The following is a 23,374-nucleotide window of genomic DNA, read 5'->3' on the forward strand; positions in this document are numbered from 1 at the left end:
TAAACACAGAACCGGAAAATATAGATAATCATGCAGATCTACTACTCAGCCACATACCAACATAAACTAGCTTATAACCAGGATACATAATCTAGTGGGCCGACATTGGTGCCTTCGACCCACGAGTTCAGTGAGGAAAACTCACCTTTCAAACTGACGAATAGCTGAACAACACACTGCTCCGAAAACCAGCTCTACAGGTCACCTAATCAATAGATAGAGACCAAGGATTAACTATAGCTCAGGATACCCAAAATACCCTTAAGTCAAACTTGGTCAGCCCTGGTCAAAGTTAAAGTCAACGTTCAAAGGTCCAAAAGTCAATAAATTTTCACAGCGGATTACGCCCGACGTAATACTAGAGTACGCCCAGCGTACTCTGATGTTGACCAAAAAGCGGGGTGCTGCGTGTACGCTGCCCAGTCCCAAAATTCCATGAAGAACTTAATCCATTAAGCCCTTCTGCCCAAAACTCAGATCTAAGCCCAAAATGAAGTTCTAAGTCATAAAGTTTCAACTTTATGACTTTTCATGGCTCTAAAGTGTTAAATACCAAAAACCCTAACTCCTTAACCCATTAAGACTTCCTAGTTCATGCATGAAAGGATAGTAACGACCAAGAACCCATTTTTATGCTCAAGCTACTCCAAAACCTTTTAAAGGACAACTCATGAAGTCTAGAGTAGACCATACTTAAGAACACCAAGCAAAAGGGACCAAAATACATGAAACTTAACCACAACAAGAAATAAGAGCAATATTCATCAAGGTCAGAGCTTTTTACCTCCAAATGATGTCTGAAAGGGGGGGGGGGGTGGGAGGGGGTACTTCTGGATCTAAGCTCCCTTTTAGTTCCCAAGATGATTCCACCACCTTCCCCTTCCTTCAAGATCACCAAAAACACACACACAATGTCAAAATGTCTACACAAGAGGTTAGGGTTTGCAAAGGTCAAGATGAGTGATAGAGGCTGATGAAAGGAAAGGTCTTGATGCTATAGAGGGGATTAAATAGTGCACAAACCCCAAACATTAGCGTTTTCATCCAGACCGAGTACGCCCAACGTACTCCAAAACGGCGACGTTTTCTTTCATGGACCTTACGCCCAGCGTACTCTGGGAGTACGCCCAACATACTCATGCATGGCGCTTTTCTTCCTTAAGTGCCACATGGGATCAATTTGCAAACAAAACTCATTCTAAGGGTCAAAATGCAAACAATTCTCATACTAAGGGGGTTAAAAGGTAAATACTTGAAAATCGAGATGTTACAATATGTTTTTTAGAAAATATTTTTTTTATGTTAAAAAGTTATAATTCATTTACTGCACATTCTTTATAACTTTAGGGACCATATGTATAAATTACTTATCACTTTCATCAAAAAAATTGAAAGAGTGGAATCTTTACCGTAACTAATAACTGAGTCTTGGAATCTTCGATGTGTATATCCATTGGAATTCGAATCGATAATTGATAATTGAAACACATGGAATCTTTAACTAATAGATAATTAATAATTGAGACATGGAATCTTCACTATCTTAATCCGTTTAAACTCAAATTGATAATTGATAATTGATAATTAAAACGACATATTCAAATCATGATATAAGACTTGTGATGCATACCTTCAAATCGGCGCACAATATGTTCATTTGAATTATTATCACGTATTGATTCATACTCTCAATTACCTTTATTCATACTCTCAATTACTTTGATTCATACTCTCATATCTCGGTCTGCATCCATATATCTACAACAATTGAATCATAGGGAAAGATTTTTAAATTGACCAGGCATATATTTGTAGGTTGTTATATGTTGTATTTTTACCGGATATATTTTTAAATTGACCAGGCATATATTTATAGGTTGTTATATTTGTAGGTTGTTATATGTTATAATTTTCAAATTAACCGGATATGTATTTTTATTCATCAAGTGTTCAACACTCGTGAAAATTTATATAGTCTTAGAACAATGTGTATATTCCACCAAATAGACCACATAGTAATTGTAAAATGAACCGGTTGATATACTAGATAATTAATAAATAAGTTATAATTCATTTACTATTATTTATTTTATATTAAGTTATATTTTTATTAATAACACAAGGAAGGTCCAAATTAAAAAATATATGGGGACATAACACGGTTATACGATTATGGATTTACATTCATAAAATTGTAAATAAAACCAAAATTTTACAAGCGTTTAGGAATGCTAACAAGATGGATCCAGGGAACCTAATTGAACATAAAGCCATACAACACCCCAAGAATTGTATTTTTCAACCACAAAAAAAAAACATTTGATATGCAACAAAATCTTCTTTTCCTAGCAAGAATACGAATATACGATTATGGATCTACATTCATAAAAAAAAAAAATATATTACTTGTTTTTCTGGCTCACGTCACGGCTTCGAATTTTCAAATAACCAAATTTCCCTGCACCCGGTGATGAACCCTCAAAGACAAATGGCTTGTAGCCTGTTGCATTTTGGTATCTCTTTTGAATCTGCACACATGTTGAAAACATGGCAATGTACTTTTAATCTTTTTTTTTCTTATTAAGACATTGTACTTTAAAAATCTACCCAACAATTTTTTATTAAAATATTTATACCATTATGACTGGTAATTATAGGTTTAGCCAGTTTTTTTTAATACTTCCATGGAATTCCAAAATGGTCACTAAACTTTTATTTGTACACCTGATACTTATTATTCATTATTAATAACAATAAAATATTTATTGCATTTTGATGAAACAATATTTTCGAATTGATTTGGAATTTTTGGAAACTTTCCTGTTGAAAGGTTGAATCTCAGATTTTGTATAAAAAACAAAAAAATTGTAAAAAATGTTTTGAGTAAATTATAAATACCTGAGTGATACGCTGTCTAGTTTGAGGATAATTCTTTCCAAGAACACCAATGGTCCCACCAGATCCACCTCCAGTGATCTTTGCCCCATATAATAAGCTTCCATCTGTTTGTGTTGATTTATTATTATTATTATTATTGTGTTGCATTTCTTGAACCAATTGGATGAGTCTATCTGTTCCATATGACCCTAATCCACAGCCACTGTAGCTATAGTGACACTGCATAATACACAAATAAGGAACGATGTACAAATTTAAATTTGTAAATGAGATGAGCATCTAGAAGTTTCTAGAAGTTCAAATATAATACCTGATACAGGAGTTCTCCAAGAGCAGTGAGTTGGTCTTCTGAAGGTGATGATGTTAGTAGTGCTTTGAAGGCCTGTGGATTATATGTATAAAAAAAAACAGGAATTAAATTAATACAAGATTTATATAAAAGTTAAGTTGCTAACCTTGACACGGAAATTTTCATAAATGGGATGTGTGGTAGCTGGTTTGATGGGGTAAATACGTTTGGCATTGATAACTGTGGCTGAATCATTGTGATCCTTATATTCTTTCAAAAAGGCTTCACCAGATATAGACTCGGGTAGATTCTTAACATATGTATGTTCATATCTGGATAATAATATTAATATGCAAGTGATTTAGTAATGGAAATGGGTGTTTTTTATTTAATACAAAAGAATGGCTTAATACGTACCTGTGTGGGGTGAGATTGCACAAATGATTTAAAGAAGCTTCGGTTTTAAGTAGGCTAATGTCATGCTCATGATTATTATGCCCATTACTATTTGAAGATGCTTGAGAAATCATAGAAGATGCAATAGATGTGATAATTTTTCGACCCATAAAGGCTCCTATCCTTACAGATCCATAATCAGCACCCTCAATACTGCAGAAATAAATAGCAATTGATTTTTATATTTTAGCATCCTACTTCCATTTCTTCATGTTACAATGTTATACTTTGAAAATATAATGTCCTAATAACAGAGGAAGATTGATGATATAAATTATAATTGGGTAAGATTTTTGAAAAGACACTCCATGTTTGATGGACTTCATCATTCCTAGAAGGAATTCAACTCTATTCTCCGTGTTTTTGTTAAAAGACCAAAATACCCTCATTATATATATATATATATATATATATATATATATATATATATATATATATATTAACTAGAGGAATTGGATGGATATACCTGTGGCGTATACCAGAGTCAATTCCCCAAAACTGTATGTGACTAGGAATATCCACTAGCCCTAATACCTCAGCAGGCTGCACAAATTTTGATATAATATTATCTTCTCAAGCTAAATATTTATTTAATGTATAAATCCATTTATTAAGAAATGTATCATATATATATACCTGACAAATCATTGCAAGAAGCTTGTTTTCTTCACCACATGCACAAGTCATTTGGTCCATCACTCCACATGGTGTTCCAACCACATAATTTTCCACCTGTTTGTATAATATTAAGTAATGTCATCTCTTTACTACTTTACTGATGGTGTGTGTGTATGTGCTTTTTTTTTGGGTGGGAGGGTTTCTCAAGGATTTGTACCTTTTGGCAGAGTAAAGCAAGCTCTCTTGGACTGATATTTAATCCTGGGAAGCAAAGACGAGGTACATCTCAAATTCCCAATCATTTAAATTGTGTTTGAATGTAGGGTTTGTTGAAGATGGAAATGGAGAAGACAGGGGCAAAATGGACATTTAGCATGGACTTCGCAGATGCATTACCAAACATGCAACTAAACTAAAGTAGGCAATCAAACAACTCGTCTAAATCCATATACTTTGACATAGTACAGGGACTAAATAAATGCAACCTTTTTTATGTTTAAAGTTGAAAGTAAGCGAGTAAGGAGTTGTTTCTTTTTGGCTTAATGGGTTAAGCACTTAATCGGGATAATATGACTTAATGAGTTAAGCCAAAAAATCCGACTTAATGTATGCATTTATGCATGAAAAGTTAGTAAAAACATAATCCATATTAAGTTGTTAATGAGTGAGTATAGATAAAAAAAAAAAAAAAAAAAAAAAGTAAGTTGCTAAAGGTGGAAGAGAAGTATCCGAATTACCATGAGCATTAGCAATAGCTGACATGGTAGCTACCTCCACAGATGCAGAAGAAGAAACACCTTTTCCTTCTGGAACAGCAGATGAAACCTGTTTATTTATGCAACATAACTTTTTAAATAAAAAACCAATATCTAACATGCTTTAAAATATATATAGAATTGGATTCACTGATATACCAGCATGCTGATGCTGCTTTCAAACCTGACATTCAATTCTTTCATTAAAACAATAATGGCACCAGCAACATATGCAGCCCATCTAAAAAACCATATTAGTATAGAATATCACTTAGGCCCCATCTGCATGACATAACATAACATAAAATAACATAACATAACATAGCATAGCATAGCATATACTTTTGAAGAGAGAAACAAAAAATAAAGAAGGAAGACCTTTGAGATGTATCATGGGAAAAGTAATGTTTTGCCTTTTCGTATGAAATCGGTTTCCCTCCATCCATAAAGTCTGATATGTCCATGTCAAATGTTGGACCACGATTGCTCAACTCTGATCCATATGACACCTGATAAAAACGTATATTTTTTAAGAGATTCTTTTCACTTTGACTAAGATTATAGCAACACAACTCAGATTTCATTGGTATAATAGAGTAACTTGTAATAGAAAATTGAAAATTTTAAAATAAAGTGTAGCTTTAGTAAAAGATTATTTAAACTTACAATTTGGAGAACAGGTGTTTGTTTTTGTCCTTTGGCTTGCTGTCGAGCCTGTGCATGCTTCCAGAGCCTCTGTTTGGTTGGTTGAATCTTTTGCACAGCAACATGGCAAGCTTCTCTAATTGGCATCTGCAATAATAAGCCAATTGATTTTCCAAAGAAATGAAAAATAGAATTTGTATTTTCAATACATCCTTATACCATATTCTCTTTTAGCATACTAGTCTAATATATATGCCATGTTGGAAACCTTATAGGTTATGTATAGCTGTCAGTTTCTCCCTCTGTATTTTTCAAGTATCACAAAAAAAAAAAAAAATGGAGATTCTCCAAAACTTTCTCTAATTTAGTTTCATTTCAAAAAAAATTTAAAAAAAAATAAGATTACCTGCAAAACAAGGCTTCCAGAGTAGTCTGCAATTCCTCCAACTACATCCAATCTTCCTGGTGCCCTTGCCACATATATCTCTTCCTGTATAAGTAAACAATGCAACAAGAAGATTGGAACTTTCTTAAAAAGGAAATAAGAACAGCTTTCATCTGATCTAAATAAAATTTAAAATAAGTTGCATGATTGATTTTGGATTAGAAAACATTAAGGAAATCTAGACTGGCTCTCGATCTTTCGTATGTGTAAAATACATAAATGCCCTCTTCAAAAATAGCCCCAGAAAGCAGTTTATTTTAGTGAAAAGATAAAAATAATATTTTAGTTTGGAAACAGACCTCCCAGTTAAAGAGAGCAGCTGCAGCCTTGCGTTCTCTTATGTATGGCTTTTCAGAATTATGAGAGACACGTAATTCAGCCAAACTTTTCAAAAAGTTGATGGTGTCTGGAAGACCCTTTACATCTCCATGAAGAATCTCAAACTCATCACAAACTCTACACAAATATATTCAAAACTCATCATCATGTCATGTTGAATTAATATACTTATACACTTGTAATGAGAAAAATAAGCTTACGAATTCTGAAAAAAGCTAGAATTATTATTAGCAGCATCAGATGATTGTGGTGATCCTGTACGAAAACCAAGTTCATTTTGAGCATTAGTATACCATTCTGGGATACTGATATCTCTTCCTGAAGCTCTTTGTAATTGAAATCCAAGCACTATGGCATCACACAATCTCCTTGCCCCACTATCCTAAAACAAAAATATTAAATTTTAAACTTGTAGATAAATAACAAGATTTAGTAATTTCTTTGAAAAAAACATTAGGTTTGAAGTAAGTTGTAAATTTTCAACCTCATCTGACTTGTAATTCTTTCCATGAGCTGCATCCTGCAAAATCTTGGCTGCAACCTGAATTTATATTAAAAAAAAAATACATCAATAGCAATGTACTCTGTATTTTACCCAATTTACCCTTGTTAAGTCTATCTATAAAACACATCAATAGCAATATACCTCACCACCATTGACCCCACCCTCATAGCTAGGTTTCAAAGTAGTTGCTATTTCAAGATATGGCCTCCAATGACCTACAAGTAAGTCCCTTCTTATCATCTCAACACCACCTTCATGATACTGTAATATCATCAAGAGTTTCTTAGTTTAAAATTTCTTGTAATAACTTTTAAAAAGTTGATAGTTGTGTTTTGTGATACCTCAAGCATATTTCTCAAAAATGGTTCTTCATTGAAATAATCTCTACGTACAAACACACAAGGTAATTTGTATGCCAAAGCTTCACTACAGGTTCCATATCCAATTTTTCCTGAAACACTTTATGTCAAATGAGTCTGGAATGCAAAAGGAAAGAAAACTTTTTTTTTTTAAATATATTTTTATCACTGACCAAGCATGCAGTCAGATGCTGCCATGACATCAGGGGTATACACGTCTTTTGCCAGCTTCTTGAAATTGCGAGGAAGCTCCTGGTGATTGTCATGTGCTCCACAAACCTGAGCCATACAACTTTTTGCACAAATATATATTTTTTTTACATTGGATACAAAAGGGTAGATATGGAAAAAGAGAGAAAAAATACCAGGCAAATCCAACCAGGAGGCAAGTACTCCTCCTTTAAGTTCCAACCTAATGACTGCAAATTTTCATGCATTGAAGGTTAAAAATTAAGTTAAGTTATAGCATTTTGTCAGTTAAAAGTATTTCATATTTATTTTTTTAAAATTTTGCAACAGACCCACTACGAAATAGGTGGTTATGTTGTTAAAAGGTTATGAAAATTGGTCATTTTTTGATAATACTTAAATTATATTTTACTAATTACTTCGGTCTACTGAGTATCTTCTAAGAGAGGAAGCAAAATTATTACTCCATTGTTAATGATGAATGAAAGAAATTAGTGAATTATGAAAAGTAAAACTATCACAAGAAAAGATCCTCAACTTACTTGTCCACCAAAGTTGAGTACCATGGCCTTCTCATTGTCTTTGATACCTAATTCGTCTCTTACCTGTGTTAGAATAGAGCACAAAAAAGAAAAAAGAAAAAAAAAAAAAAAGAAATAAAGAGGAAGCAGTGTTGATGTAAAATGATTTTAAAAAAAATGATATTGGCTACAAACCTCCTTGCGTGATTTTCGTGGCTTCCTTACAACCAAAGGTACATCAACCACATCTCTAAAAGCAGGCACTTCAGATGAAATTTATTTTTATTTAAATCATTAAAATCTTATATATTGAAATATATAAGAGAATATGTGCAATCATCATACTTGGACAAAATCCTGGAAGACGTATTAGGAATTGACAATGTGAATAGTCCTCAGCTATCTGTATCAAATTTTGTCAAAGGGTAAAACAGTAAATTGCATTGATATGCTAAAGCAACTCGAGACAGGTAGCTAGCCACTTACTAGAAAATAAAGAAAGTGTTTCTTTTTCAATGATATAGTACATAAGGGCATCCACAATCCATTCAACTCTACAAGTTTAATGGATTGCCACATCAGCATCCACAATCCATTCAACTCTACAAAGTTTATTTCTACAATCCATCCAACTTTTCAAAAGTTTAATAAATTGACAAATCAGCATGCTATTTATAAGTCATTTAATTAGAAATAGGGATTCAACTCCCCATCGATTCAACCTCCCATCATCAAACTTATAATGCATCTAACTCCCATTCAATGCCACATCAACCCTCTCTCTCATTGTGGATGCTCTAAAAATCAATGATTTAGTATTTTTTCAAGGCATGCATTATTGCATTGTTATATTTCTCTCTTTTTTTTTCTGAATCCTAATCTCCTTCTACAACTAATTTGAAACTCCTTTTGTTAATTGTTAGTACTTCAAGATCCATTAGCATCTGTTATTTTGGAACGAATATTATTGATTCATAAAAAGATATAGTTTAGGTTTAGGGTTTAGGTTTAGGGTTTAGAGATGGCAAGAGAAAGTGTATATTATGATGAAGTTCAGTATAAGAAACATAGAATAGAATACCTGCCAAACAATTGATCTATGATGATATCCAGCAACCATAACATATTCTGCATAAATGAAGTCCCAACTGCAACAATCAAATTTAAGATCAATTGAAATTGGCAGATAGCTAAAGCAATTGTTCATCTTCCATAAGGAGCTTTTCAGTTTTCACTCTCAAAATTGTATATAATGAGCACCTCATTCTAAAAAGTAAAAGGTAACATGCCTCATATGGTTTAATGGATTAAAATGTTATTATATATGGACCCTGTTACAGTTTCAAGAAACCATTCAGCTACCTGAAATTTGTTACACAAACTGCACGAATACCAGCATCAGCTGCTGCACGACAAGCAACTGGAACAACATCTGACACCTGTTTTATAACAAAACCACATGGAAGAAAAGTTTGGTGAAGATAGAAATGCTAAAGAAGCTTCAATCCAGTCATCTATATTTACATAAATATAACTTAAGAAAAGTGGTATTGTTGTTGTAAGCAAATTAGAAGTGCCAAAAAGTAAAAAAGTATAAGTAGGTGATTACCACTAAGTCTGCTTTGATGGATTTTAGCCACTTCACTTCTGTTGCCAAGATAGAATCACGAGGAACAACTGCTGTCTCAGAATACTAGATTAACCAAAAAAAAACATTAAAATAATGATATTAACTTAAGACAGAATTATCTATATAAACATGCAATAGAATAAAATAAACAACCATAAGTACTAAACATACTTTCTCCAAGGAGGCAAGTCTGTCTACTGTTAAAGCATCTGCTTGAACTACTCCACAGTCTATCACTAGCTATCACACAAAAAAACATATGACCAAAAGAATTTATAGATAAAAAAGCAGGATTTTTTTCCCCTAAATCAAGTAATGTACATGAAACAAGAGCTTTTAAAACTACCTTTCTAAGGAAAAGTCGTGGAGATTGTATTTGAGAAGTGAAGACAAAATCAGGAGCACCAGTAACCACATGAACATCATGACCAGAAAGAATCAGATGATGAACAACCTGCACAGAACCCCAAATATTAAATAATACATAAAAGAGACTAATTAACAATCATTTTGTGGCACTGAGCTATGTGCATAAACAGTAACATGCATACAGTTTATCAAATACAGATAACATAAAAGTTAATTAACATGTACAGAAGAATCAATGCAAAATAACTATAAGCTTTGCCAATGTCTTGAGTCATTTTTGTTTCCATGATTATATGGAAAGATCTGATCCAAAACCCAAAACTGCTCTCTACAATTATATAAGTACAATCTAATAAAATCATCACAACCCAATAACACCTCTGTGAAGTGTTTTATAGGAAATCACAGCGTTCAAAATTGAAGCTAATACAGTTATCAATTACAAGAGTTTTCAATTACAATAAGCCTGGAAACTCCAATTCCGTGGATTTGAATTGGAATTGACACAACATATATACTGCTGGATTGAAATCTAATTTGGACCCTACATTGGAGAGATATACATACAAAATTCCAAGTAATAACCACTGATACCGCGATTTCTTTCCCACCATTGATCCTAAATGCTATTTTACTCTTATTATGCAGAGGAGATAATTAATTTTCGCGACATTCTACTTCTTATGCTAGCAAATGACCAGTATCGTTCCCACGTCATGCAACATCAGCAAAAATTAGTATTCATCGTTAATTGAGTATTTAAAATTCTATAGGGTTATCGTGATTATTTGTCGTCTTCATCATTATCGTCAATTATATCACTCAGAAGAGAAGCTTATAATAAATGAAAAAGATCAAATAACCCGATTACAACATTACAAGAAAAACAAAAACCAAATCGAAGCAGTTAACTGATACATTTACCTCAACGCAACGAGTTGCATGCCCGAATCCATGGCCAGTAACATAATAAGCGAACACCAGACGATTTCCAGTCTCCAATTCCTTAGCCATTTTCTATCGCCGTCGGAATTGCTGATGCTGATCAAACGGAGGAGATTTTTAACAGAAACAGAGTGGAATTAATGCAGCTAATCGGATCGAATTTCCACGAGAAATTAACCAATTGAAATGGGGAGATCGAAGATAGTAACGGAGGAGAAAATAGTATAATAGATATTGACATGAGATGTACATTGTACAGTCGCCACCTTATGATTTCTTTCGGTTATTCTGTTGAGCGGAAGAAATAATATTTATCTGTATGCCCTGTAACTATCAGACATTATCACATTTGGTCCTTTCTTATTACTTAATAGCTCATTAGCCCCTAAGCATTAACAAAATATAGCATTTTTTTGGATAACGTTTCAATCCAAATATATATATTTGCTTTTTACTAGTAATAAAGATTTTGGTACATACAATCATTCATTCTAGTTTATAGACAGGATGAAAAGATTTAAAACCCATAATCACAATTTTATGATCTTTTGTAATATATCATCATATATGTAGCAAAAGTTATACATTCTTTTAAGTTTAGAAAGAGATATAGAATTCTGGAAGTTCGTAACACTAACAAAATTCATAATTTGTAACATAATTGATGAATATAACCAATAAAATATAAATATCCAAAACTCATTAGGTTTGTGAACTATTGTTCTTCTAGAACTTATGGTAAAAACATTGATTGTTAAATATATAACTGTTTGAGCTTTTGACATTTTTATGAAAATATCCTAAAAGACATAAATATGCTTCGTATCATCGTCATATATGCTCTTATTATATAACAACCGCAACCTAAAATTTATTAGGATCATTGTGCATAACAATTAGAGATTAAAAAAAGAGCTAAGGATCCATAATTGTTACATTCTACATGAACAATAGATGCTAAAATCATTGTGTGTTTTAAATTTGTTTGAGAAAGAAAAAGGAAAGAGTTCCATCAATCAATGTACAAGGGTCTGAATTTATTCAGTGATCCATGCAGGAATGAACTCAAAAAAGCTTAAATTTGGATGAAGGTAACAAACATAAAACCATGAAACCATCAACAAAATTCAGCACACAGGATCACATCGCACATATTTGTCTTCTCAGGTTGCAAGCCTTTTTCTTCAATGTCTTCCAACCAGTGAGCTTCCTTTTGCCACGTGGAAATCTAGCAAATTTCAACAGAAAACTTTACATAAAACCAAGAAATGATTAGATATTAGATATAGAAAATTCTATATATACATCACATCACTTAATAAATGTAAGATAATAAAAATCATATTGACTAAGTTCGAAATAGAATTACGATAAAACATTAATAGAGTAAATTACAGTTTTTGTCCCTATGCTATAGTGGTTTTTACGGATTTGGTCCCTGACATTTTTTTCTTTTATGCTCCTTGGGGTTCAATTGTGTGTTGGATATGTTCCTTTCCATTAACACTGTCAAAGTAAGGACCTTAAATATGTGAAAATTACTAGTTTGCCCCTCTAAACATTTTTATTATGTACTTATAAATTATAATTATTATAATTATGATTAGAGTAATATAATGTGGGCCCCACCCGCTCCATCTTCTTCGCCACGTCCCGTCCCTCCTCCTGGACCTGGACCCTTTTTAATGCACTAAGTGTAATAAAAATATCAAAAGGAGGGGCAAACTAGTAATTTTTCACATATTTAAAGTCCTTATTTTAACGGTGTTAATGGGAAGGAACATATCCAACACAGAACCACAAGGAACATAAAAGAAAAAGAAAATGTCAGGGACCAAATCTGTAAAAACCACTATAGCACAGGGACAAAAACTTTAATTTACTCTAAAACATAGTTTAAGTTATTTATGGAAATTAAGAAGTTTATTTGATTAAAGTTTGTGATATTAAAAAAATAATGGTGTTGTAGATAAATAAAAGTAAATTTATAATAGCAAAAAAAAAATAATGGTGTGATAGGTGATACAAAAATTGCAATTTATTGTACGTGCAAAAACACATGAATGCCCTCCTCACCTTCATCATAGAAATAGCCCTAGAAAACTTTTCCAGTCAAGTCCCAGTACGAACACATGAATCAAAAAACCTATTGATTTTCCTATATAATGGGGGTATTTTGGTCTTTTAACAAAAAAAAAATGAAGAATGACACACTGTATCATGAATAGAAGTGAGATGTGTTGTTGTACCTAATTATAATGGAAGCGGGAAGGACGTCTGCGAGAACTGTCACATATGATATTAATACAAAACAGGTGATTAAATTAGCAAAAATCTACTTTCAACAAACATGAAAAACTTACTCATCTATGAAATACAATATTTCATTGTAAAATACCTAAACTTCAACAAAAATACTAAATGCAAAAAAATAGCAATGTACTTTCAATGAAGAAACAAAAGTAATTAAGATAAACAAATGAGTGAAAGAAAGTACATTGCTATTTCTTGCATGTTATGTTTAATCTTTAATGTTAGTATGTTAGAAAAAGATTAAAGATAAACAAAATCACCTTCGATGCCCTGTTCTACCCCTGGATAAGCTATTACTACTCACAAATTCATCATCCCCTTCATCCACTCTATACTCTTGAATCTCCATAGACACCACTGACCCTTCATCAGAATTTGAAGTATCATAACTCAATCCACGGTTCTCTCTACTCACTCTCCCCCTTCTTCTATTTCTAGAACTCCTAAAATTATCAAAAACTTGATACAAAATACAAGAAGTCCACCAATTCCCATCATCACCTGGAAAATCTTCATATTCATCACCAGATTCATTATCCCCATACTCTATAACATAATCCCCTAACACCACCCCATGTGGGACCTCTGAATGTATAGTACTCAACACATCGATTATCTCAGATGATTGTTGAAAATTTTCCCAATCTTGTTGTCTTGCGGGGTCCACTTTTGATGGACACGCGTGTGGATGCTCTGTTTGCGCGTGTTCATGAAGCTCAGTGTAAGTTCCTGAGAATGTGCATTTTTCATCTTCACAACATCGTTTTTTTTCGTCCAATTTTACCCTTGCCTCTTTGATCACCACCCAACCCGTGACATCGCCTCTGCAAAGTGGGCATGATGGTTTGTTGGTCAATGTCCCGGTTGACTCGGTTAATGTACCGGTTGACTCGGTCAATGTCCCGGTTGCGATACGGAAGCGGTGTAAGCAATTGGAGTGGAGATGATCGGTGTCACAAACGAAAGGGCGGCAGCCTTTATTGTAGGAGGTGCATTGGAGAAGAACAGAGTTGTGGGGGTAGGATAGGCATATGGGACATGTGATGTCTTCCCATTTAGTATCAAGATGAAAACCCTCCATGAAAGTTTGAGTTTTTGAAGGTTTATAGTGGAGTTTGAGTTTGATAAGACAATGTGTGTGTCAACATGAAAACTTCATTATCTGATAGAATTGGTATTAGGGTTTAGGGTTTGGGGTTTAGGAGGTCAGTAAAAGGTAATTGATCTTCAACAATATGACCAAGTGTACCTGATAAAGGGACAATGAAAAATAGATCACGAATTGTAGTAGTCAAAACTAACAAAAAGATATAGTCAAGAGATTTTCCATAGGTTGCATTTGTTATGGTTTCTAATTTTAGTCCATCTCACTACTTTGAGATAAAATGATTTGCTGTAAATGTATTATACATGCTTCTCAAAGTACCATGGTTTCCAATTTTAGTCTATCCATTTATGTCATGATTCTCATGGTTTTCAATTTTAGTCATTCCTTTCATATTCATTTCTCCCACAAAATCATTTTTAGAGAAAGTTATGGTAACTTATCACATAATCCCTATAAAATCAGCATGCTCCTAGTCATTCTCTTGTCCATTTGTTACATTCTCCATAAGAACATTGATTCATGAAACCTAATAGTATTTGGTATCTCACGAGTTACTGCCCTAAACTTATACAGCAGTTAGGTTGTATATAAACTAATAAACATGATCATTTTAGGCATATATGCACTCAGAATCAATACAAAATCAACAAAATTACCCGAAAAATAGTCAAACAGAAACTGTTACAAACCAACGAGGAAAAAAAGTGAATTTATCGACTAATAAATGTAATATTAATGCTAAACTCTCCAATAAATCAGCAAACATTATGAAATTGATCAAATCAGATTTACCAGCCCTAAAACGAACAAAGACCTATCACTAACGAACAATACTGGAATCAAAATAATGCAAACAAGCAAAATTGAGCGAATAAAGAACCGATAAGAGATGAAAAAGAGATTTTACGAGTTGAAACTAACCTTGATGATGACCGATGATGAAGCAGTTGAGTGTTAGATTCGGAGGGTTTACTGAAATCGATCGGGGGAGGAGACTTGGGAAGGGAGATGGCGAGGGCTGAGAAGATGACACGCTAACTGTGTTACTTTTCTTCTTTGAGTATTTATATAATAATAAAAGTCGCTCTCTTTTGCTAATATTTATTTTCGTAACGTAGTTAGAAAATGCGCACTTCGGCGCACGTAAGCAAATGGCTCTTAATGCCAATACTCGTAATTATTAATAATAAATATTTGGAGGTAAACAACATATTTTTATTATATGTCTTACTCGGTGTATATTTAATTATTTAAAATTTATTTAAATACCAAGTTACAAGAGAATGTCTAAAAAAAAATGTTTTTAAAGTTTATCATAAAGAAACTTATAAGAGCATCTCCAATTGTTAACTCATATATAAATCAAAATAAATATCATATCATAATCCTTTAATTTTAATTTAAAATTAAATAATATCTCCAATGAATAATTTTTTATATAATATTTTTTTTTGTAAATTTAATTAATTTATCCACAACTATCTAAAATATTTTATAAACCACCTCATATGTATTGAAGTTTACTATAAGTATTAATGTATTTGTTATAGTTCAATTTTAACGATTGTATTGATGAAAGTTAGATACCATTGTATTTATTGGTAGATAAATGTACAACATCGGTACCACCGACTAACTCCAATTTATATTTTTGAAAGGTAACATATTATATGTGACGTGATTCATATGTAGGAAACGTATATAAAAATAAGCACAAAATCGTATACAAATTTATGTTGAAATGTAACGAAAATTCAAACCCGACTCATGCGTAGGAAATGAACATGAAAAGAAGCAGGAAAACGAAAAAAATGATGTCGAAAAAAGCAAGTACTATTTTTTCAATGAACAATGAAAGTTCTAAATTACGTTGAGAAAAACTAATATTTTAATAAAAATAACGAATGAAAGTTGTAAATTTGCGTTGAGACGTTTACCAACTAAAATTTATACTAACATATACATAAAAAATAAAATAAACTCGTTATAAATTATTTTTTTAAGTCAATGAACGGAAATTATGAAGAAAAATCAGATTGTATATATTATGGTGTAAAAACAAAATTTAGAAAGTTGAGTGGTTAAAGTGACATTTTATAAAGTTCCAACTCGAGGGAGTCAAAGTGATATTTTACAAACTTTAAAACAGATGGTGTTGGTTTTTTCTCTCTTTTGATTTGTATCTCTAAACTGCTTCTAGCTTCCCTATGACTTTTTTATTTTTTATGCAATTTCAGTTGTTTAAAAAATAAATCATTCTTACGACTATGAGTGTTAGATATAGAAGTACGTCCAAAATGATATGATAAGGAAGTTTGATTTTGTATTTTAATTTGTTCCTCAATCATAGAAAGCAATGTTGTTGATTTTAATATCACCTAGTTATTCAAGTGTAATAGAATTTATAGATTATCAATAAAGTTTAAATCTTGACTTCAGACAAGTTAGGAGATGCAAAGTGCACGTTTATATAAAACGAGTTTGATATGGTTTAACCAAAATGGTGCGAAAAGGCAACGCCTTGTTATGGGGAATATTATTTTTGGGATTTATTTCCTATAATTATCTTTGAATCTATCATCCCTTATTTATGAGATAAAATCAACATTTAATGTTTATTTGATTTTATTTTTGGTAATTAGAAGAATATAAAAATATAAATCCCTAGCTCGTGGTTTCTCAACACTGCCTGATTTAAAACTATTCCTTTAAGGATTATCTTCGTAGTCGAGTTTCATTAAAACCGGTCATTTGGTTGAATTATCACATTCAAAAAATGATCACACGGTCTTTCAAGCAGATCCGGGATGCTCTCGAATTCAGAAATCACCATGTTCCTCAAATACCCTAACAAGCAATGTGCACATGTATTATTGATTCTAGCATAAGCATTCCCTTGGTAAAATTGAAGCAAGATAGAAAGACACTGCCCAACTCGACAAAGGGCAGGGCCGTTCCAAGAAAATTTGAGGTCCAGGGCAAAATGAAAAAAAAGGGGCCCTTCACGGTAAAGGCATTTTCGAGGGCCATGCTAAGCATGACCCATGGGCGATAAAGGCATTTTTCGAGACAATGGCATAAAACATACTCTGTATTACTTATTTTTACACATAATAACAATACATTTAAATTTATACAACCATGGAATGGAAAAGCTAAAGGTACAACGCTATTATTGTATGGGTTTTTGATAGTTTAATGTCTAAATAAAGAAATTCTAAAAATACAATGCCTTTATAGAAAGATAGAAGTACAAAATTACTAAAAAGATGAAATGCTTAAATAAATCTATCATATTTTATATTATTTTAATATATTATTCTTATAATATATTAATAAACCACAATATCCTCTTTCTTTATAAATCATCCTGTCCAGTTGCTTTGGTGAAGGCAACCCAAAAGGACCATGCTCAACCGGGTCAAGTACATACCAAATATAGTTATGGACTTAGAGACTAATCCAACAGTCTCCCACTTGGATAAGTCTAATAGCTAAATTTGCAAGTACGACTTCAGGATCCGATTAGCAATCGTAGCTCTCATAAGCTGCTGTCAACTCTGATCTTACCAGTAACATGTCCTTTAGATAAGGAATCGTACAGTCCTTCGTTCTAGAAATCATGCAGACAATTACACGGAACATAGTCATACTAATTGTCCACAATTTGTTTCTTGATCTCTATTCTCTGATTTGTCTGACATAGAACTTTATTGAACACATCAATTCAATCCTGACCGGGCCCGCCACATAAGTCAAACCAAATCATCGAGGGGCCCATATATCGCTTTTACCCGCTTAGGATAAAAAGAACAGATAAACTTCGACTTATATGCATTTACCATTCACTTATTGAATCATGCACACCAATGCGTTTTATAACATCAAGTCACTGATGCATTTACGCATTATCAATGCACAACCAACTCGCAAACAATAAACTATATATCTAGGTTTAAAGACTATATGATATTATCGTCTTGCGATCACTTGCGATAAATTCCATGAAGTGATGCCAGCAAGCGTGGGTTTAATCCAATGCTCAAATCTTATTCATAAGCACTCATGAACGTTGCATCAAACCTTTGCTATGTCTAATACACTTTAGACAGTCTACAAGCCAACTCATGACAGTCTTCTTTCATACCTACTCCCAAAGTATAAACGAATGTGGACCGTTCGAATAATCTTATTATTCAGGAAGTCAAAACATGCAAAGTGAAACAATAGGTAAATAATTAACACAAGACAGTAACTTTACTCATAAATAATACTCCTTTATTTAATCATCAAATGTTAATTACAATTTATCTATCATACGTTTCTAAACTATCTAATCTAAACTAATATCGTCCTTTAGCCCAATGCTCCTAGCGTGCTGTAAGTGCTTAACCCTACTCAGTCCTTTCGTAAGGGGATCTGCATGGTTATCCTCTGACGATACCCTCTTCACTACGAGGAGTCCCTCTTCCACCCGATGTCAAATAAAATGATATTTCCTGTCGATATGTCGAGATCTACCATGATCCCTCGGTTCCTTGGTCAAGGCAACCACTCCTTCATTATCATATAAAATCTCCATAGGCTCCTTTATGGCTGGCATAACTCCAAGGTCTCCAATGAAGTTCTCCAACCATATCGCCTCCTTTGACGCTTCGCTCGCTGCTATGTATTTTGATTCGCACGTCGAATCAACTACGGTCTCCTGCTTGGAACTTTTCCAAGTTACTGCTCCTCCATTCAGGGTAAAGACCCATCCTGACTGTGACCGGTAGTTGTCTCGGTCGGTCTGAAAACTGGCGTCACTATACCCTCGCACTCTTAGGTCATCACTCCCACCGAGGACTAGAAACCATTCCTTGGTGCTCCGAAGGTACTTAAGAATATTCTTGACTGCGGTCCAATGTGCTCTTCCAGGGTTCCATTGATATCTGCTGACCATGCTCAAAGCGAAGGCCACATCAGGGCGAGTACAAGTCATAGCATACATGATCGAGCCAACTGCGGAAGCGTAAGGTAGTCGACTCATCGTTGCTATCTCGACTTCGGTACTCGGACTTTGAGTCTTACTCAACTTGGCATTACTTTGGATCAATAACTCCCCTTTCTTGGAATTCTCCATACTAAAATGCTTTAGTACCTTGTCCAAGTAAGTGTTCTGACTAAGTCCTATCAGGCTTTTACTCATGTTTCTCACTATCCTTATTCCTAAAATATAGGCAGCCTCTCCAAGGTCCTTCATAGCGAAACACTTCCCAAGACAGGACTTAACCTCCTGCAGGGTCGGGATGTCGTTTCCTATGAGCAGTATGTCATCGACATAAAATACGAGGAAGCTAACTATACTCCCACTGGCTTTGACATATACTGTGACAACCCGAAATTTCTATCTTGTAAAACCATTCAATTCAATCAAAGGTCAGACTAGTTTCTGTTACCTTTTAGCCTTGCTAAGGGTTATTCTAGAAGTTTTTAAGCCTTGTGCCCATAGGACTTAATGCTATGAATTGTGAGTAAGGAATTTATGAGTTTCAAATTGAGCCAAGTTCATCCATCAAGGGATGTTTACAGCCCAAAGTGGGTTTACGACCGTAAACCCAAGCTTGGCCGTAAACCCCTTCCTACTAGTATATGATTCCTTCATTTCTCACATCTTCAAGGCTGAAAACTCATTTCTCTCTCAAGTATCATCAAGAAAACTTCCATTTCTCTTCAAAGTTGTAAGTGATTCTTCCATTCTTTCTTGATATCCTTCTTATTCAAGTGAAACCCTATGATTTCATCCATGAATTCATCTCTTTTGGGTTTAGATCTTCAAATCACCAAGAACACACACTTGTTCTTTGGGCCGTAATCACCCTATAAGCTTCCAAAACGTAAGTATCTCTTCCATATACTTGTTATTCATTAGAAGCTCTTGATTTCCAACCAAGAATCAACCATTTTATGAATGAACTTCAAGAGTTTACGGCCGTAAACCCTTCATGTGGCCGTAAACCCTTCTTAGTTCATGAGGTGGCCGTGAACCATTCAACCCATGGCCATAAACCCTTCAAGTTCATGTGGTGGCCGTAAACTCCTTGGCTGTGAACACTCCTTGGCCGTAAACACACCCTTGTGTGGCTGTGAACACCCTTTATACAATCATATGTGATTGTAACACTTCATTGCAAGTGTTTCCTAGTCCCTAAGGTTGTTCCCTTACATGATTAGTTGTTATATACACTAATTATATACATATATGTGTCATTATATTCTTAATAGGATCCGTTTGTGCTCGAGACATCACTTGGCATACTTAGCATCCTATATCTATATTTTATCCGAATCACTCACTACAAGTGAGTTCATACCCCTAACTTATCTTTTAATGATTTTAAATGCTTTTATGGGGGGGGGGGGGTGGGGGAATACAAGTACAAACCAAGATAGTTATAATATCAATCACATGTGATTTATAACTATCAAACAAGAGGATTTCTTATACTTCAAAACTGTGTTATCAAACAAGCTGTTTCAAATCATTTTATAAATTGACATCAAGTCATTCATAACCATTCAAATGGTTAAAACTCTTTTCAAATGATAAACTCTTTAAATGTTTTACAAAACTCTTTTAAACTTTCATATTGTCAAAATCATGTCTATATAGATATAGTTATATAAATAAGGTTGAAAGGGCTTAGGACTGATAACTCGCTTTATTTCTTGTTCCTTGTTTGGTTGTGGACTTAGGGTATCGGTTGTTTGTCCGAATGTCGTTTAAATCTTAGTTATATATTATGTATATGTATATAGATATAAAAGTACCTTCAATCAGTTCAATACCTTTGGGTAGCAAAGGTGTACAAACATGATCAGTCATTCAATTACATAGCTTACTAGTAAACTATAATAGGTATAGTTTAGGAGGTTACTACTTACTATTTCTAGAATAATGAAACTTACATAAATCAGTATTTACATGAGTTAGTTCTTACATGAGTCAGTTCATACATGAGTCAGTTCAATTATACAATAACTAGAACAGGAAGAAACATACAATAACTAGAACAGAAAGGAACATACAATAACAAGAAACAGAAAGGAACATACATCCTTTTACAAGAACAAGATAACATGTAACATCTGGTTTACCAGGTATATTGTTTTGAGTATTTAATTCAAGGACTTTGGAGGGACTTGACGAGTCGGTGCCTCAACTCGTCGAGTAGGGTCGCGACTGGTGACGTGGTTAATGAATGGACTCGACGAGTCGGAGAGATGACTCGCCGAGTCAGCGCTGTTGACAGAAACCCTAATTCTCTCGGGCATGGGCCTATTTAAAGGCTCTTAAGGCCTCCTATTGCGGCTACCTTTCAGAGAGAGAACCCTAAATGAGTCCTTAGTGTTTTGGGCAAGAGAGAGAGCCATTTTGAGCTTCTTGGTGGATGGTTTGCAAGGAAGAAGGAGGTTTCAAGCTAAAAGGGGCAGAGGAGGTTGTAGATCCGCGATTTACAATCCAAGAGCATCAGTTGGAGGTATCAATTCGGACCCCTTTTCTTCCCTAATTTTGTAGATCTTCCTTTTAGGATTAGGGCTTGTATTATCTTCTTGGTGGGGTTTTGAGCGCATCAAACCCTTCTTGTGAGCTGGTAGCATAGATCTGGACCTTGTAAGGTCCAGAAAGTCAGAAAGTAGAAAGCCATTGTTGTGCAACCATGGGGTTTGGAGGTTAGGAAGCTTTAATGGAGTCTATATGGAATATTGAGCGAAATATGCCATGCATGGACATCAAGATCGGACCTTTACATGACTTTTGGGTGCTAGAAGGCCAGATCTATAAGTTAGAGAAACAGATCTGACCTCAGAAGGTCAAATGAGTGTTGCCATGGAGGAAACTCGTCGAGTCCATGAGAGGACTCGACGAGTCGGATCGTGTTTCCCCACGATTCGTGATCAGTGGAAACCCGTCGAGTGAGAGGTTAACTCGACGAGTTGAGTGGGGCCTTAGGAGGAGTCTGAGGACACGCATGGACTCGCCACGTCACCTGAGTGCACTCGGCGAGTCTGGTCAAAGTTAGACCGTTGACTGGTGTTTATTTCAGTTGACCTTAGGGTTTGGTCAAACTGTTTCAAGAGAGGCTATGGAGCGGTAGAATGGTCTTCTACCTATTATTTAGAGATGAGGATATAAAGAGAGTACTGATTAGAGATATTATCATTTTGATAGGCGGAGGCTAGATCGGGGATATCGAGCACGAGAGTTGACTAGACATCATCGAGGTGAGTCTTCTCACCATACCTTACGTAGAGTGGTAATTATGTGTGACCGGAAGGTCTTATGTGCTATGACGAGCATGTGATATATGTTTCTATGTTTCTATGTATATGTTATGCATGTTATGAGTAGCATGGTATGGACCGGAAGGTCAGTATGGTATGGACCGGAAGGTCAACAGGGTATGGACCGGAAGGTCAGTAGTGTATGGGCCGGAAGGCCAACATGGTATGGACCGGAAGGTCGACAGAGTAGGAACGGAAGGTCTACTCAAAGGATGGGACCGGAAGTCCCCTGAGACACATTGACCGGAAGGTCTCATAGAGCTACAGCCTCGAGTGGCTAGTCGTATGTACGTGGTATTTTGGGGAACTCACTAAGCTTCGTGCTTACCGTGTTATGTGTTATGTGTTTCAGGTATCTCAGAGGATCACGGGAAGGCACCGACTTGATTGTACACACCAGAGAAAGAGTTATGTTTTGAGGATCCTGGCTTATTAATGGAGTTGTGTTTTGTAATTTGAATAAACGAGATTTCTATACAATATGTTATGAAAAGTATGCGATTTTAAAATGAAAAATTTGTTTGAAAAATTACGATGTTACAAGTTGGTATCAGAGCCTTGGTTTGAGGGATTCGGATGTGCCTTCGGGTAAATCTGGACTCAAACTGAGGATTTGAGAAAAATTTTCAAAGAAATGATTTTTCTAAAGCGAACAAGAGTTTCTA

At 34.3% G+C, this 23,374-nt stretch overlaps 2 protein-coding genes across 5 annotated transcripts; both read right to left on the bottom strand.

Annotated features, from left to right (window-relative positions):
• Positions 1-2,162: 2,162 nt before the first annotated feature.
• On the bottom strand, positions 2,163-11,095 carry LOC145115550 (L-arabinokinase-like). Its single transcript, XM_079051853.1, has 29 exons — positions 10,943-11,095; positions 9,996-10,103; positions 9,821-9,889; positions 9,629-9,712; positions 9,382-9,458; positions 9,101-9,167; positions 8,365-8,422; positions 8,215-8,282; positions 8,041-8,103; positions 7,675-7,728; positions 7,483-7,588; positions 7,292-7,401; positions 7,092-7,211; positions 6,930-6,986; positions 6,646-6,827; positions 6,406-6,562; positions 6,068-6,151; positions 5,683-5,808; positions 5,395-5,525; positions 5,176-5,257; positions 4,999-5,086; positions 4,479-4,522; positions 4,280-4,375; positions 4,110-4,186; positions 3,605-3,796; positions 3,354-3,519; positions 3,209-3,280; positions 2,899-3,117; positions 2,163-2,528 (listed from the first exon to the last, which is right to left on the bottom strand). Exons 1-29 carry the CDS (start codon positions 11,030-11,032, stop codon positions 2,403-2,405), a joined length of 2,973 nt encoding a protein of 990 aa, XP_078907979.1. The 5' UTR covers positions 11,033-11,095; the 3' UTR covers positions 2,163-2,402.
• Positions 11,096-11,859: 764 nt separating this feature from the next.
• LOC145115616 (E3 ubiquitin-protein ligase, putative (DUF1644)) lies at positions 11,860-15,439 on the bottom strand. Of its 4 annotated transcripts, none has more exons than XM_079051955.1 (4): positions 15,306-15,439; positions 13,537-14,525; positions 13,213-13,249; positions 11,860-12,191 (listed from the first exon to the last, which is right to left on the bottom strand). In XM_079051955.1, exons 2-3 carry the CDS (start codon positions 14,355-14,357, stop codon positions 13,213-13,215), a joined length of 858 nt encoding a protein of 285 aa, XP_078908081.1. In that variant the 5' UTR covers positions 14,358-14,525; positions 15,306-15,439; the 3' UTR covers positions 11,860-12,191. The 4 variants fall into 4 exon arrangements, with proteins under 4 accessions (XP_078908081.1, XP_078908082.1, XP_078908080.1 ...); XM_079051956.1 differs by having other exon boundaries at positions 11,860-12,212; XM_079051954.1 differs by lacking the exon at positions 13,213-13,249.
• Between the last annotated feature and the right edge of the window lie 7,935 nt (positions 15,440-23,374).

The sequence above is a fragment of the Lactuca virosa genome, chromosome 5 (assembly GCF_052849685.1).
Source record: "Lactuca virosa cultivar CGN04683 chromosome 5, Lactuca_virosa_CGN04683_v6, whole genome shotgun sequence".
In the NCBI taxonomy this organism is placed as follows: Eukaryota; Viridiplantae; Streptophyta; class Magnoliopsida; order Asterales; family Asteraceae; genus Lactuca; species Lactuca virosa.

Coding starts and splice junctions, on each gene's coding strand:
- LOC145115550 (XM_079051853.1), bottom strand. CDS start 11,032: ATGGCTAAGGAATTGGAGACTGGAAATCGTCTGGTGTTCGCTTATTAT. Junction 6,152..6,405: donor CTGCTCTCTTTAACTGGGAG/GTCTGTTTCCAA, acceptor TTACTTATACAG/GAAGAGATATATGTGGCAAG. Junction 2,529..2,898: donor CTAGACAGCGTATCACTCAG/GTATTTATAATT, acceptor ACATGTGTGCAG/ATTCAAAAGAGATACCAAAA.
- LOC145115616 (XM_079051953.1), bottom strand. CDS start 14,357: ATGGAGGGTTTTCATCTTGATACTAAATGGGAAGACATCACATGTCCC. Junction 12,213..13,536: donor GGTAGAACAGGGCATCGAAG/GTGATTTTGTTT, acceptor TTTTATGTAAAG/TTTTCTGTTGAAATTTGCTA.